Source organism: Macaca fascicularis, chromosome 11 (genome assembly GCF_037993035.2).
Source record: "Macaca fascicularis isolate 582-1 chromosome 11, T2T-MFA8v1.1".
NCBI lineage: Eukaryota > Metazoa > Chordata > Mammalia > Primates > Cercopithecidae > Macaca > Macaca fascicularis.
Window position 1 is genome coordinate 63,400,042 of NC_088385.1, and position 15,955 is coordinate 63,415,996.

At 48.4% G+C, this 15,955-nt stretch overlaps 2 protein-coding genes across 77 annotated transcripts in view; one reads left to right on the top strand and one right to left on the bottom strand.

The window, feature by feature from the left end:
- The window catches only part of RBMS2 (RNA binding motif single stranded interacting protein 2), a 100,488-nt gene that overhangs the window by 71,023 nt on the left and 13,510 nt on the right, over window positions 1–15,955 (top strand). For 8 of the 34 annotated variants that reach the window (XM_074007196.1, XM_074007205.1, XM_074007198.1 and 5 more), the window contains one exon: window positions 100–6,976. The exons of 11 other annotated variants lie outside the window; for them this stretch is intronic. The gene's annotated coding sequence lies outside the window, so the exon portion shown is untranslated. Of the gene's footprint in view, window positions 1–99; window positions 7,599–15,955 lie in introns of those variants that run through there. 15 more of the 34 variants (XR_012420358.1, XR_012420359.1, XR_006690512.3 and 12 more) reach the window with 4 other exon arrangements.
- BAZ2A (bromodomain adjacent to zinc finger domain 2A) overlaps window positions 7,332–15,955 on the bottom strand; it is a 42,728-nt gene continuing 34,104 nt past the window's right edge. For 35 of the 43 annotated variants that reach the window (XM_015431048.3, XM_065524398.1, XM_015431045.3 and 32 more), the window contains 13 exons: window positions 15,559–15,739; window positions 15,398–15,457; window positions 14,085–14,229; window positions 12,909–13,567; window positions 12,551–12,773; window positions 12,303–12,458; window positions 12,041–12,192; window positions 11,544–11,833; window positions 11,306–11,438; window positions 11,045–11,191; window positions 10,472–10,701; window positions 10,211–10,354; window positions 7,332–10,125 (listed from right to left, as the gene is read on the bottom strand). In XM_015431048.3, the coding sequence (XP_015286534.3) occupies window positions 9,960–10,125; window positions 10,211–10,354; window positions 10,472–10,701; window positions 11,045–11,191; window positions 11,306–11,438; window positions 11,544–11,833; window positions 12,041–12,192; window positions 12,303–12,458; window positions 12,551–12,773; window positions 12,909–13,567; window positions 14,085–14,229; window positions 15,398–15,457; window positions 15,559–15,739 (2,686 nt within the window). In that variant the 3' untranslated portion in view covers window positions 7,332–9,959. The remainder of the gene's footprint in view (window positions 10,126–10,210; window positions 10,355–10,471; window positions 10,702–11,044; window positions 11,192–11,305; window positions 11,439–11,543; window positions 11,834–12,040; window positions 12,193–12,302; window positions 12,459–12,550; window positions 12,774–12,908; window positions 13,568–14,084; window positions 14,230–15,397; window positions 15,458–15,558; window positions 15,740–15,955) is intronic. The other 8 variants (XM_074007165.1, XM_074007176.1, XM_015431046.3 and 5 more) reach the window with 1 other exon arrangement.

A 15,955-nucleotide genomic window follows, 5' to 3' on the forward strand; every position in this document is an offset into this window, starting at 1 on the left:
GAGGGCTGTGCTGGCAGATAGCAGCTCAGCCCAGCCTGAAGTCAGACAGGTTCTCATGTTTGTCTTGCTTGTCTCCTCTCTGGCTTGTGCCTTCTTTAGGAGATTCCCCTCCCCATCTTTACTGAATAGAAATGAATTCTTGGAGATACTCTTGCTCCCAGATTCCAGAGGGTTAACCAGGAATGGAGACCATCCGTCGGCCCTGCTAAGGACTAACACTTAGCCATCGTTTTTCACAGGCCTGGGCCTGGAAAAAGAAAGCTCTATGTTCCTGCCCTTTGCTATTTCTCCATTGCTGATGGAGCCTGGGGGAACCATCACTTTTCTTGTGTGCTACATTCAAGGAGATCAAAAAAACTTTTTTTTCTTTTGCAAAGAAAGCTTTTTGTTTTTAACTGCAACGTACTTTTCCCCTACCCTAAAGAGACATGGTGGTTGTAGCTTCTCATCGATATGAAAAAGTTTTTGATATATTGGAATTATTTGGGAATGCTTTTAAAATAATTTGTAATTATTTCTTTACAAACCAAAACAGAACAGAAAGATGTGGTGCTAGAACATTGATGAAGGAGCTCTACTTACTGAGCTTAGTTCTGGACTTTTGATGTGTGTCTATGTGTTTTAAAAAGTATGCAGCCTTTAAAAAATTTGTTTGGTAAAGCTCTCAGCTCACACACCCCATCTCCTCTTCACCCATATTATGCCTTCTTTCTCTAGTCCAGATTCTTCTTTTTCTCTTTTCTAAACAGCTGAGCCTGCCTATTTTGCCCTCTTACAGCTTTTAATTTTATGGATTTTTAAAAATGACAATTCATGTGGAATTTGGGGTTGGGGGGCAGGCTGGGCAAGGAACAAGGTAGAACACTAAGTAGGCCATGGAAGTGGCTGTTCTTTACCTCACCCTGCCACACCCTGGGAGAAAAAACTAGACTTTGGCTTCAGAAAGCACAGATGTGACCCAGGCTTACTAAAGAGACAATTCCACAGCCCTGGGAACACACCCTTGAGCCAAATTTGAAGACTAGGTCTTCCCTGGCAAGTTCCGGAAGAATGGACTTACTGACTTTTACCAACTCTTCTCACTGCCAAGGCCAACAGCATCTGAGGAAGTATCTTTTCCAGCTACAGCTTTTTGGGAGTACCTGCTTTCCTGCTTCCTGGAGGACATTTTCTGTCCTGGGCTTCATGGCCCCTCTCTTTCCTGTTGCACGTTGCTATGCTCAGAGCCTTTGCAGCTGTGACCTAGTTGAATCCACATAGGCTCCTTCCACACTGTGGAAGATCTGCTGCTTCACCCACAGACCAGAGGTTCTCAACCAGAGGTGATTTTGTCCTTCCCAGGCCTTTGGCAACATCTAGAGACAATTTCGATTGCCATGCCTGGAGGTGGGATGTGTGTGCTACTGGCATCTAGTGGCTGGAAACCAGGGTTGCTGCTAAACATCCTACACTGCATAGTATAGTCCCCACTACCCCCAACTAAGAATTATCTGACTCCAGAGGTCAATATTACCAAGATTGGGAAACACTGATATATCAGTGTTGTCCCTGCCTCCTGGGTTAGGGTAAATTCTCACCCCAACCCTGGACAAACAGTGCCTTTTGACACTCATGCAACTGTTTGAGAAGGACTGGACTGGGATCCTTGAATTCTCCCCAGACTTTGACTTTTGATAACTCTGCATGTAGCAAGAGTGATTCTTGAAAGAGTTGTGGCTCCATGCTGAATGCAAACGTGTGCTCGGAGGGATTCAGGTGGGCACTGTTCTGGTGTGTGCTGTGCAATGGTGGGAAAGGACAAAACTCTCTAAACTGTCCAGAGCAACTTGCCCTGCCCTGGTGTGCTTGGACCCTTTGCCCAGGGAACCGGGACATGAGAAATAATGTTCCTTCTGTGGAAGGACAACAGAGAGCTAGGGTAGAAAAGAACAATAAATTCCAACTCTTTATGAGGCCAGGAGTCCTTTAAAAAAGCCTATGTCTTGGTCTTTAACTGTCCCCTTCTGCAAGTTGTGACTCTATACACATGGAGACAGATTGAAGAAAGCCTTCACCCATCTTCTAGGAAATCAGATCCTGCTCCTGTCTTCTCCCCATCACTCCCTTATGCACTGAAAGGAGAATTTCACTGCCCTGCACTTCAAGGCCAGGTGCCTCTCCACCAGACAGTCAAAGGCAAATGATGGAGGATAGAGAGACAGGTGTTCACTAGGCTGGCCATAGGGAGAGGAAGGGGCTGACAGCTGGGGAAAAGAAACTGTAGTATCAGTTGTTGCAAGTAGAACTTGGCCCAGCTTTCCCTCCCTTCCCAGACACCCCAGAATTGAGAGTCCCAGTGCCCCCTAGTGTCGACTTTCTACATACATCCTAGGGGTGGGGGAGTGCGGGGCAATGGGTAGGATATAGAGTGTAAAGGACAAACTGCCGCAGTCTTCTCATTGATGCTTCCAACCTCAGGAAGGGCTTACCCAGTGTAAAATAGCCCCAAGCCCAGCAGCCTTATAGAGGGCTTTGGCTGGGCAGATAGCTTTTGGTTTTGAGTCTCCAGCCCTCAGTCAAGGAAAATATACCATAGCTGCTTTCTTGTCAGTGGTCTTTGAGAGAAAGAGAAAACGAATCTAGAATTCTGTTCATTTGATAGACCAGGGGAGCTTTGCTATGGTAGGAGGTTTAGAAAGGGCCTTTCATGCATAGAAACCACGGTGGATATTGCTGCTCCCCTCTCCTCTGCCTCACAGAACTCTTGAGTCTGTCTTCTTTCTCTCTCTCTATTCTTTAAAATGTTTAAATGGCTCTAATTTTTTGTTTTGATTTTTGAATTTACCTTTTGGAGTTCTTCTCATATGAATCTACTTGTTAGATTGTATTAATGAGTGTTTCTGGTTTGGGCATGGGAAGTGATAGGGAACCTGAAGTTATTTTGCAGTGGCTAATGGCACTGAGGAATTTCTTTTTTGGTGCATTTGGTTTACACTCATTTCCCCCCTAACTGTTAGTTCATTTGTAACAGTGGGTGAGTGTTTGGAGGAAAGGAGGGAGAAAGGAGGGATACTGTTTCTCCCATGAAATAGTCTAATTGGTTGGGGTGATGGCAGAGGGAAATGTAGGGGAGCCTTCCAGCTCACAGCCTAGGGCTGGGCTCTTAAACACTATGCCTAGTGTTTTCTGAATACTGTCTTCACGGAGCCCAGCTCTTACTCTCTTTGTACTTTACATCTCACCCCCACTCATTATAGATGCTCATAACATTCTTAAAATATTTTAGTACTTGTCATTTTTCTGTTTTCAGTCAACTAGAACACACCAGAGTCCCTTCCTCAGATGGCATAATCCTTTATAGGCTCTGAGCCTGTCTAGCCATCTCCTGTTGGTGTTATTACTCCCCATCTCAGGCTCTGAGATGATACTCAGACCCTAAACTGATTGGACTTTTTGGAGGAGGGTGCCAGTAGAGATCAGGAAGATGTGGAGATGATGATGGAGAGAGATGTTTTTATTTCTTAGAGATGGTCTTGCTCTGTCACCCAGGTTGGAGTGCAGTGATGCAGTCGTAACCCACTACAGTCTTAAATTCCTGGGCCCAAGGGTTCTTCCCACCTAAGCCTCCCAAGTAGCCGGAACTACAGGCACGTACTACCAAGCCCAGTGAGTTTTTTAAATTTTTGTAGAGACAGGGTTCTTACTATGTTGCCCAGACTGGTCTTGAACTCCTGTCAAGTGAGCCTCCCACCTCAGCCTCCCAAAGTGCTATGATTACAGGTGTGAACTTCTATGCTTGGATGAGATTTTTTTTTTTTTTTTGAGACGGAGTCTTGCTCTGTCACCCAGGCTGGAGTGCAGTGGCCGGATCTCAGCTCACTGCAAGCTCTGCCTCCCGGGTTCACGCCATTCTCCTGCCTCAGCCTCCCGAGTAGCTGGGACTACAGGCGCCCGCCACCACGCCCGGCTAGTTTTTTTGTATTTTTTAGTAGAGACGGGGTTTCACCGTTAGCCAGGATGGTCTCGATCTCCTGACCTCGTGATCCGCCCGTCTCGGCCTCCCAAAGTGCTGGGATTACAGGCTTGAGCCACCGCGCCCGGCCGAGATGTTATTTTTTTTTTTTGAGACGGAGTCTCACGCTGTTGCCCAGGCTGGAGTGCAGTGGCGCGATCTCGGCTCACTGCAAGCTCCGCCTCCCGGGTTCCCGCCATTCTCCTGCCTCAGCCTCCTGAGTAGCTGGGACTACAGGCGCCCGCCACCGCGCCCGGCTAATTTTTTGTATTTTTAGTAGAGACGGGGTTTCACTGTGGTCTCGATCTTCTGACCTTGTGATCCGCCCGCCTCGGCCTCCCAAAGTGCTGGGATTACAGGCTTGAGCCACCGCGCCCGGCCGAGATGTTATTTTTAATGTTTTTGATTTTGGGTTTTTTTTTTTTTTTTTGGTTGTTTTGTTTGTTTGTTTGTTTGTTTGTTTGAGACAGAGTCTCACTCTGTGGCCCAGGCTGGAGGGCAGTGGCACCATCATGGCTCACTGTAGCCTCGACCTCCCAAGGCCCAGGTGATCCTCCTGCCTCAGCTGCCCGTTCCCCTGCCATCAAGTAGCTGGGACTGCAGGCGTGCACCACCACGTCTGGCTAATTTTTTTATTTTTAGTAGAGACGGGGTTTTACCATGTTGGCCAGGCTAGTCTCCAACTCCTGAACTCCAAACGGCTAATGTTTGTGTTTCTAATAGAGACAGGGTTTCGCCATGTTGCCCAGCCTGGTCTCAAACTCCTGGGCTCAAATGATCCACCTTGGCCTCCCAAAGTGCTGGGATTACAGGTGTGAGCCCCTGCACCTGGCCTTTTTAGTTTTTTTAATTTATTTTCTTTGAGATGGAATCTCACTCTGTTGCCTGGGCTGGAGTGCAATGGCGTGATCTTGGCTCACTGAAACCTCCACCTCCTGGGTTCAAGCAGTTCTCCTGCCTCAGCCTCCTGAGTAGCTGGGATTACAGGTGCCTGCCACCACGCCTGGCTAATTTTTGTATTTTTTAGTAGAGATGGGGTTTTACCACGTTGGCCAGGCTGGTCTCTAACTCCTGACCTCCAAACAGCTAATTTTTGTATTTTTAGTAGAGATGGGGTTTGCCATGTTGTCCAGGCTGGTCTTGAACTCCTGGGCTCAAATGATCTGCCTGCCTTGGCATCCCAAAGTGTTGGGATTACAGGCGTGAGCCACTGCACCTGGCCCTTTGCAGTGTTTTTAACCAAAGAATTTGTAGAGTTGCCCAGACCAGGAATCCTGGTGGCTCTAAAGGGTAATAGACCTTGTCAGTAACAGACAGTGGGGGTGGTAGGAGGACATTACTCATACTGAAGATGAAGACCAGACTTTGCTGCTTCACAGGCCATGCCGGGGATTGGGCCACTTCAGCTCCACTCCATTCGTTTTCCTTTCCTAACTTGACAATCAGTGAGCTCCTTCACCCTCCCTTAGTGCCTACTCCTGTCACTCCAATGTCAACCCATTGGGAATTGAGGCCTGCATGTGGGCTGTTACTTTGCGTCATACAGATGCTGTAAGAGGCCTTGCTGGAATGTCCTAGGAATCCCTAGTAGCAGTGGCTACTAGTCTTCTAGAAAAGAACTATTGCCGCTGCAGAACTATTGCCGCTGCCCTATTGCCGCTGCCTTGTGCACATGCCCCACCTTCTGGGAAAGTGGCAGCATTGCGTTCATGAGGGGCTTTGCATTCTCAGCCCAGGGCAATAAACTTGGGTGGGTGATCTGGCCCAAACTTGCCCCTAGACTCGGCTAGCCCTGAATCAGCAGGCTTGAGAGAGGAGGGTGGGTGTTATAAAAGCCAGTCTGTAAAGGGTAAATTCCAAATCTTGTGCCTTGTTATACCAATCCTTTCTGATTCCCTTTTAAACCAACTATTATTTTTGTGCTGCCTACATTTTCAATCCTTCCAAGCATTAGCAAATTCCTGAAATTTCCTCATTTGGTAGGCCTTCCATAGGAGTCAGCTATGGACTTCCATAGGAGTTGGCAGCTAAAACCAGACTGAGCTTCTGTCTTCCTTCTGATCTTTGCTGCACCTCCCAGGGGACGGTCCCCACATGACTATACAAAAGCCAGGTACCCTCATCATCCCGGTTACCTCTGACCTGATTGTTTTGAATAAACTTTCATTCTCCAAGCAGATCCCCAAATTTCCTTGTCCTTGTTACACATCTACCTCACAATCTCACAATTAAACAAGGACATATTCACCTATTTCTTTACTGTCTTCTCTATGAGGGTTGGGAAGGTGGGGGCTAGAAAAGGCTCGTGATTTTTAAACTCTTGGGAATTTAAAAACTCTTGGGAATTTCTATTCCTACAATGTTTTCTCTGGGATTTTTAGCTCACTGATCACCCTAGGACAGTGTGAACTCTCCAGATAGGTCCCCGCTGTGATAAGCCAGGGGAGTAGGCTGTGCAGTGACTGCTTAGGGTAATAAGTAATTGTTGGAGGACACCAGCATAGGAACAGAACTTAGAACTTAAGAGGACAAGAAAGCTGCTCGGTGGCTGGTGTATAGCTGTAAAGGTAACCAAATACCAAAGAGGGAGTCTGTCATTTTCATAAGGCTGGAAGCGAATGTTCCTTCTCTATCTTAACATACAGTTTAGGGGGTTCACCAAGACAAAGTTTCCAGGCTGGAGGGTAATACTTTTCCAGCCTCAGTGAAGCCCCCACTCCAACATATACCCTTTCTGGGTGGGTGAATACTTCTTTGCATGTGGACAGAAAATGTTTAATTTATACTTAAACACATTTTATGCATTTTTATCTGGAGACTTCTAGTTTTATACTCTTCCCACATCTATGCCAATGCCATCATTCTAACTTACGCTTCTTTTCTACCCCTGGTCTTTTCCTTGTCCTTCCCTACAACTTGGTAGAGGTCCATTTTGTCTTACTTCACACTTTTTTTTTTTTTTTTTAAATAAAACACAAAAGTCTACATTTTGGTGTCTTATCCGTGAGTGGAAAGTGGTAAGCTGGTGATGGTCCCACATTTGCTATGACAGAAACACAGTTAGGAAGCTGGGGCCACATCTCACAAGGCAGGACCTGGATACACTGAATCCCACTTTGCTCCAGCCCAGCAACTCAGCCAGACATTTAGGCAAGAGCACTAATAACCCTTTCCATCCACACAGAGGGTGTGGAACAGGAGTCCGGCTTTTAGTACCGTTTGCACAGAAAATGCGAACATGTTGTTCCCCTGCCTGTGGTCTCTTAAGCCAGCCATGACCATCCCAACGCCGTCTCCCCCTCAGGTGTACACGTAGAAGGGAAGATGAATACACAGAGTCTTTTGAATCTCTATCAAATGTGGTTTTTTTTATTCAACTGACAAGCACTTTTCTACAGCTGCACTTGTGGAACATCACATGGCAAAAACAGGAGTTTTTTCGCTAGACTTTTTTTTCTTTTTAACCTTATTAAAAATGAGATTGGTCCTAAAAATATAGAAAGAAATAAATTTAAATTCACAAAAAACTGTACATTATCAAAAAGTCACTAAAACACCACATTTGGTTATATAAAAAGTCCCTTTTGCTGTAAAAGGAACACGGAAACTTGTTGGTGTTGATGTTGTGGTTTCTTCCTGTCAACCAGACTGATGGAGGGGAAGCAAAAGGGCAGGGGGTGGGTTGTCTTTTTATCTTAAACCTGCTTTCCCTACCAAATACTCTTGTCATGAGAGAAAATCCACCTAGCTCAAGGGGGCAGTGAAGATGAGGAAAGAAAAGCAAGAAATGGCCCCTTTGATTATGCCCTATCCCTACCCCTACCCCACCCCGCTCCAGCCCCCACTTCTTCAAACTGAGGCTAGGACCCCACCCCGCCATATGAGTGCCTGGTCCCTAGGGAAAGAGATGGAGCTGGGAAAGGAACACAAAGCAGGAACCATGGAGATTTCACTCCCCCATCCACCTCACCTCCAACAATGAAATTAATCTAGTACATCTTATACCAGGGGAAAACTGCCAGGGGGAAAAAGTGGAGCCCCCAACTCTAACAGTTTCAACTGTCTAACACAAAGTTTGTTACAGCGCAGTTATTTAGATAAAATATAAATATTTATGCATAATATAAAGTCAATTCAAATATTCTTCAATCCACCTCTTATTTAAAAGCAAAAAAAAAAATCTCAAATAAAATTAAAAGTTTTGAGGTTTATCTGACAGAAAAGGCGACTTTAGAAATAGGCTATGGGGGAGAAGGGGCATAAAGGAATAAAGGGGCTGCCCCAGGACCTACACTGCCCCTGCCCCCTTCAGTGGCTCTTCAGTGCTGCCAGAATACAAGGAATGCTCCACCTCACCTGGCACCCCTACCCCCAATGGAACATTTCTTGGATGCCTCAGCTCTCTGCTTGGGCCAGCCAGCAGCCACCTCCCCAGTGCAAGTACCCGTAATCTCTGAAGGGAGGGGCTCTGCTGAGCAGGAGAAGCAGGGGGCCAAGGGCCCATGGCTATAGCTGGGAGTCAGCAGCTTTCCTCTCATGTTGGGGGTTAACTTGGACACAGTCACATGTAGGGCAGTGATGGACCCAGAACCCCTCCTCCCTACTCTCCTGTGCTCCAGGGTCTCTGCTGCTGGGGAAGGGGTCCTGGAGTATGAAGTGAAGAAAAGCACAACTAAATGGGATAAGGAAAAGATCCAGTTCTACCACTCTCCTGTAGAAGCTTAAGATTCAAAACTACCGAGAGGAGAGGGAGTTCCTGCTGAAAGATTGCACAGTCTGAAGAGGCTGGAACAAAAATGACCAGGAGAGAGACACAGCCTTGTCTCCAGAGAAATTGTTCCTGTGGTTTCCCAAAGACAAAAAAGTGATGGTTTTAAACGGGAAAAATGGGAATGAAAACAGATACTTGGGGAAACTGAATGGATCCTATCAAACAATACAGGGTCACAAGCACAGCATCTTCTCACACACACACACACACACACACACACACACACACACACACACACAAAACGTGCTCTCTCTCTGAGGCCGGCCCCATTGCTACCTGGCCTCCATCTTGGGGTGCACCCAAACTCAGCAGTAGTTGTCCCTGAGGAGTTCCCAAGAGGGTTTGGGAAGGAGGTGGGGAAGGAGGCTGGAAGGCCCAGGAGGCCTCCCTGCCCTCTCCCCAGCTACTGAGTTTCAGAAAAGGCTGGAAACTCAGCATGTGAGGAGCATCCAACGTCATACAGGGGATAGCTATCGGCAGGAAGATGGGGACAGAGAAAAAGACAGGGACCTCTGAACGTTTTTTTTTCCTTTGAAGGGAAAAGATTTGGGAGAAGAGAAAAGGAGGGAGGAACCCGTACACGATAGTTTTACATTATTGGATAGGAGAAAATCTGAAAACTGGGGGGTGGGAGGTGGGAAAAGAAAAACAGACCGCGAAAAGCAGGGAAGGGACTGAACATGGAAGCAGCATGTCCAGGGCCCGGTGTCCGGCGCGACACACTTGGGAGTTAAGTCCACTTTACTGGCCGTCACTGCGGGTCCGCACACAGTACAGAGTGTTTCTTGGTTTCACACATTCACTAGAACTATTGCTATTGTTAAATAACCCCAGAATGCTGGGGCACGTACAGGGGAGGAGAGGAAGCAGGGAGGAGGAAGTAGGGACTTCTTTCCCCGTCCCCATTTTTAATTAGCAAATAAAACAGAAAAGAAAAATTTTTTTTCTTTCTTTTTTTGGCTTTTAGTCCAGAAGGACCTCATCTCTGCACCTCTTATTTGAGGAGCAAGAGGAGGAAAGGGAGAAAGGGATATAGGAATAAGAGGATGTGGGGTGCTGCCAAGGGCAAGGTCAAAAATCAGGGTTGTATCTGACTTGAGTCTGGACCCAGGGCAGCATCAGCAGGTGAAAATGGCAGGTTTTTTGTTTGGAAGGTGGGGGGGAGATGCCACAAGGTGACTCCCCACCTCCCTTGCCTCACAGATTGGCCTGTTTTCCCTGATAAAACTCCTCCCAGCGGCTCTCGAAGAAGCGGCGCATGATGTGCCCAGCCTTGCCTACTTCAGAGTCATCCTCGTTGAAGGTCTGGCAGTTGTCAAATACCAAGAGGGCATCAGCCGCAAACTCCTCTGAGCTGGTGTACCTGGACAGGGCAGGGGCAAAGCTGTGAGCTGGGTAGGAGTTGCAGCAGTAGCAAATACCAGGCGGATGCACCCACATCTACTTACCCTCCCCTGAGCAGCCGCTCCCGCATGGTGGAAAAATCCATAGGATTTTTGATGATGCGCCGGTACCCACTCACCAAACGTGGGTTCACAGGCTCTAGGAAAGGCCAGGCTGCATCATGGGACTCCATCTCCATCAGGATAATCCTATCATTACAGGGACAGTGATGGCTCCATCTCAGAAAGCAAATATACTGACCCCTCCCAGCCCTTTCCTCTGGCAGAGGTAGGGCCAACTGTCCCCCCAGGATTCACTCAACTCACTCGCAAAATGTGAGATCACTGTGGTGGTTCCGCATTGAGAGTCGCCGCCGCTTGGAGGGGGACTGCCCCTCTTCTGAGTACTGAGGCCCTGCTGCTGGGCTTTCTCGACCCCTCAACAGTACCCGGCGTCGGCGGCCATCACCCTCTGAGAAGTTCAGCGAATAAGCACTTTTCCGCTTCTGGCCTCGCTTTGGGAAACCAGGCTTCTGAGTGAATTCTCCCTCTACCTGCTTAGTATAGGAAACAAGTGAGATTAGCAACAGCTGGAGATGCACTGCTTGCCCTACTACAAGCTCTGCCTAAATGTGATTTAAGGCTTCAAAATACTATCATGCATAAGCCGGCACTGGTTTATTCACATAACCCAATGAAGTAGGTAAAAGGGAAGATACAGTTATTATCATTTTATAGAGAAAGCAATTAAAGCTATAGAATTTAAGTGACTTGTCCAAAAAAGGACTTAGAACCCAGGTCCCCTAATACCCAGTCTGGGACTCTTTCCAAGGAGATGAGAGATTGAGCATAATCTCTGATTTCTGTTTGAGTGTGGGAAAGAAAGAGCAGAAGCCTCACCTGAGCCAAACAGACAGTACAAAACCAATCTCCTTCTGGGACAGCCTCCATCTTGGGACGATGGCAGTAAATGTGGCAGCCACGGTCACACCCATCACAAAGCAGAAGAAACTCATCATTGTCACCCTTCCGGCAGACTAGACACGTCTGGACCAAGGTTGTGAGGAGGCAGAATGAGCTCTCAAGCCTCTACCTGCCAGTGACCCCACCCGCCCCTGCTGGCTGGCCCCTCAGCCTTTCCAGGCTCTCTCAGCCTCTTACCACTTTATTGACAGACTTCTCCCAGGCAATGGACCTCTCCAGCTGGCCCAGGCACAAGCACACCTGGGCTGCGCTCCGGCACCGCTCGAGGGTCTGGCGCCAGACACGAATGCGAGGGGTGATCTCGTATGATCTGGAGGGAGAAAGTGGTGATCTTTGGATGAGAAGCAGGATCCACTAAAGAGGGAACTTATCCCTTTCTCTCCAAGACCAAGAATGGAGGGTGGGAGTCACTCACATCTCTGTAGTGGTGCCCTCAGGGGCACCATTAGGTGTGCTAAGCAGGGCCTTCTCCAGCACAACCTCATGAGTTGGCCAGAGGGGCTCCCGCAGGTACCGCCGTTCTACATTCTGTTCCAGGGCAGCCAGCCGCATCACAGCCAGGTCCAAAGGGTTGGTAGTTTTACGCTGAGGTGCCAGTCCTTCCCTGCCTCGACCTCGCCAGGTGATATCCTCCTGGGAGCTGGAGAGGTGCTCACAGTAGGCCAAGTCTTCACGGGTAGAGTCCGGGCTAGGACATGTCCAGCCCTTGAGTTAAGAGAGAGGAATAAAACTCACTGTAAAAGGAGGAAAATTTGGCATAGGAAAAAACCAAAACAAACAACAAAAAAAAAAACATGACCCACTTAAGGTAGGTCACCTGTGAAGTAGGGACCCAGGGTTTTTTCTAACAGGGCATAAGGGACTAATGCTTTTCCCTAAACAACTTCCTACACAGTGCCAATCCCACCATACCCGAATCTGCAGATCAGACATGATAACCCGCTGCTCCAGATCCTCGACCCATTGAAGCACTGCTAGGTCTGTCTCATACGTCTTCTCTTTGGGGGACCAGCTCATTATGCCTTCTTGAAAGACAGGTAGTTGCCTGGGCTCAAAGATGGGGTCTGAGAAGAGAGGTGGCAGAGGGAGAGGCCCATCAGGCTGTTGTCCACAGCAGCAGCTCAGTGCTTACCCTGGGCTCTTCAGCTTAAGCTGGGTGTAGGAGTGTATTTACCAGCTGAGGGCCGTAGGCAGACTTCCTGCAAGAAGTCCCTGTGCTTGTTAAGGTGTTTGTGAAGTGCCTTCTCCCGGATACCTCGGGGATGTAGGGCCTTGAGCATGGCATCCAACGTTTCAGGATCTCGTATCCACCACCAGCCTGAGCACATCTCTGTGAGCGGATAAAATATATGTGGGGTGCCAGCTGTGAAGCACTGCCCACACTGGATACCCCCAGTCCACTCTCACTCCAAGATCACTCACCAGGTGGGACAGGCTGGGCTGTCAGCTGGGTTAGATAACGCTGTTCCATTTGTTTGAAGAACTTACTGGGAGGTCTCCCTCTCCGTTTGGGCTGTCCCAGCCCTGTGGGACTCTGTGGCATTTCTCCAGGGTCTCCTGCTCGCCTCTTAGGGGCCAACCCAGCCAAGGGCGTGGAAGAGAACTGCACTGGAGAACAAGGGTTGGCAGCACTGGGTCTATTCATCTGTGAATAAAATGAGACATAAGGATGTTTTCATGTTTATAGGTTGCCTCAACTTCAGGCAGCAGCTCCATACCCAGGCAATGGTGCCTGTGGCAAGATGAAATCAAGCGCATACTACTAATTCTGGCTACTTACTGGCTTGGAGGAGGCAAGCTGCTGAGGGGAGGGAGTGGGTTGGTCCTCAGAAACTGCAGGGGGTGGTGTAGGGGCAGCATTGCAGGGCATCTGGGCTGAGATGTTAAACCAGAGTGCTTGAGGATCAGGGCTGGATTCTGCCTCATCAGGCTCTGGCTCCTCCGGGGGCTGTGATGGAGCTGGGTCTAGTTTTCCAGGACTGCTATCAGGCGTGAGGACTGAGCTGCTCAACAGGGAGCTATGGCTCTGAGTCTGGCTCAGCCAAGACAGGAAGGCTGACTGGCTGAGGTCATGCTGGCTCTGACCCAGTGACAAAGGGGAGCCTTCTTGCTCCAGGAACCCCTTATGGGACTGAGGATGGGACTGAAGCTGAAGCTGAAGCTGAGGTTGGGGCTGGGCAGGAGCATGAAGCTGAGCCTCAGGCTGAAGCTGGGCCTGGGGCTGTTCTGAATCCTGACCCCTGACAGGGGACTTAAGGTGCCTAGGTTGCATAGACCCAGGCTTAGTTTTTCGAGGTCGGCCTCGGGCCCGGGCAGGAGAACTGGCAGTGGTGTTGGAGCCAGCTAACTCCATCTTCATAGAGAAGAGGGCAGGGTTGAGTGACGTATGGGCTGCCACTTTTAAGGAGTCAGTTTCCTTCTTTATCACATCCTCGGGAACTGTAAAGAGAAGTAAAGAGCTTAAGACATATGCTGACATACAAGGGAAAAGTAAAAGGGTGTATAAACTTAGGACCTATGCTTTTTCTCTTGGACTTAGCCCCCCTTTTTTGAGATTCCACTGGGAAGAGCTTACATACCAATGAACACAGTATCTGGGGAAGAAACACTATTCTCCCAAGTAATCAGCAGCAGCAGCACAATCATAAGCTAACATTTATTGCAAACCAACTATAGGTTAAGTATTATTCTAAGAGACTTAACTCATTTTAATCCTCTCAGTAGCCTCATGAAGTACAAATACTATTATTATCTCAACTTCACAAATGAAGAAACAGAAATATACAACTGGAAATGGCAGAGCAGGTGGGTAGGCAGCTTTACTCTAAAATCTGTGCTCTTAACCATTACACCATATTATCAGAAAATGAAAGAAGCCCAAGACTACTAAGGAAAAGGAATTATTTAATTCTTGTTTGATAGGACTCAGAATCCACACTCCCACAGACACACCTACCTAAGTTCCCCTCTGTTCCTTCTACAAAGATACCAGCCAAATATGGCAATACCCAGTAGCGACGTCTGTAGCGGTCTTGACCCAGGGAGACCGCCCGAAGCATCTGGGATGAGTGAAGCAGCTTTTTGCGAAAGAAAAGCTGACGCTGGGTAGACAATGAAAATGAAGATGAATAAACGCATTTCTAGAGTGACAGTGGTGAATTCATCCAGTATATCGGAGAAAGGCAATGGCTCTCAGCCCCTCTATAAAAGTGATGCCATCTGGGCCTAACTCAGAAGGTGATTAAGGTCAAGAGCGGTGGCTCACACCTGTGATCCCAGCACTTTGGGAGGCCAAGGCAGGTGGATTGCTAGAGGCCAGGAGTTCCATGTTACCAGCCTGGGTAACATGTGGAAACTCTGTCTCTATAAAAACACAAAAATTAGCCAGGCATGGTGGCTCCCGCCTATAGTCCCAGCTACTTGGGAGGATCACCTAAGCCCAGGAAGTTGAGGCTGCAGTGAGCCATGATCGTACCACTGCACTCCAGCCTGGGTAATAGAAACCCCATCTCAAAGAATAAAAATTAAAATTAAATTTAAAAAATACGGGCCGGGCGCGGTGGCTCAAGCCTGTAATCCCAGCACTTTGGGAGGCCGAGACCGGTGGATCACGAGGTCAGGAGATCGAGACCATCCTGGCTAACATGGTGAAACCCCATCTCTACTAAAAAAAAAATACAAAAAAAAAAAAACTAGCCGGGCGAGGTGGCGGGCGCCTGTTGTCCCAGCTACTCGGGAGGCTGAGGCAGGAGAATGCCGTAAACCCGGGAGGCGGAGCTTGCAGTGAGCTGAGATCTGGCCACTGCACTCCAGCCTGGGCGACAGAGCGAGACTCCGTCTCAAAAAAAAATAAATAAATAAAAAATAAATAAATAAATAAAAAATACGGTGATCGGCCGGGCGCGGTGGCTCAAGCCTGTAATCCCAGCACTTTGGGAGGCCGAGACGGGCGGATCATGAGGTCAGAAGATCAAGACCATCCTGACTAACACAGTGAAACCCCGTCTCTACTAAAAAATACAAAAATCTAGCAGGGCGAGGTGACGGGCGCCTGTAGTCCCAGCTACTCGGGAGGCTGAGGCAGGAGAACGGTAAACCCGGGAGGCGGAGCTTGCAGTGAGCTGAGATCCGGCCACTGCACTCCAGCCTGGGCGACAGAGTGAGACTCTGTCTCAAATTAAAAAAAAACAAAAAAACAAAAAAAAAATACGGTGATCAATTCTTGCCCAGCCCATATCTCCAACTCTTGGGAGGTTAGAAGCACAATACCTTACTGAGTTTTTCTATCTGGCGCTCTAGCTCTGGGATGCTAGATGCTGTGGCATCAACCTGGGGAGAAACATGTGAGCATTAAGAAAAAGGAGGTTATCAGATTCAAGAAAGAGGAATCTATTTTCTAACTCCCACTTTCCTTGATCTTGGGCCAGTACCTCTCCATCTCTTCGACCCCTGCGGCCATGGACAGCTGCTGTAGACTCCTCTTCTTCCTCTTCTTCCATGCCACTGGTCTCCTCCATGATCCGAGAACTGCGCCTCCGTCCCAGGCATTCCTCTGGCCCTTCCATCTCTACCTCAGACCGCCCAGTTCGCTTGGCCAGAACAGTTTTCAGTCTTGAAACAGATGGAGAAAGATGAAGGGATGGCCGAGCGCAGTGGCTCACACCTATAATTCCAGCACTTTCGGAGGCCAAGGCAGGCGGATCACCTGAGGTCAGGAGTTTGAGACCAGCCTGGCCAACATGGTGAAACCCTGTCTCTACTAAAAATACAAAACTCAGCCAGGTGTGGTGGTGGGCACCTGTAATCCCAGCTACTTGGGAGGCTGAG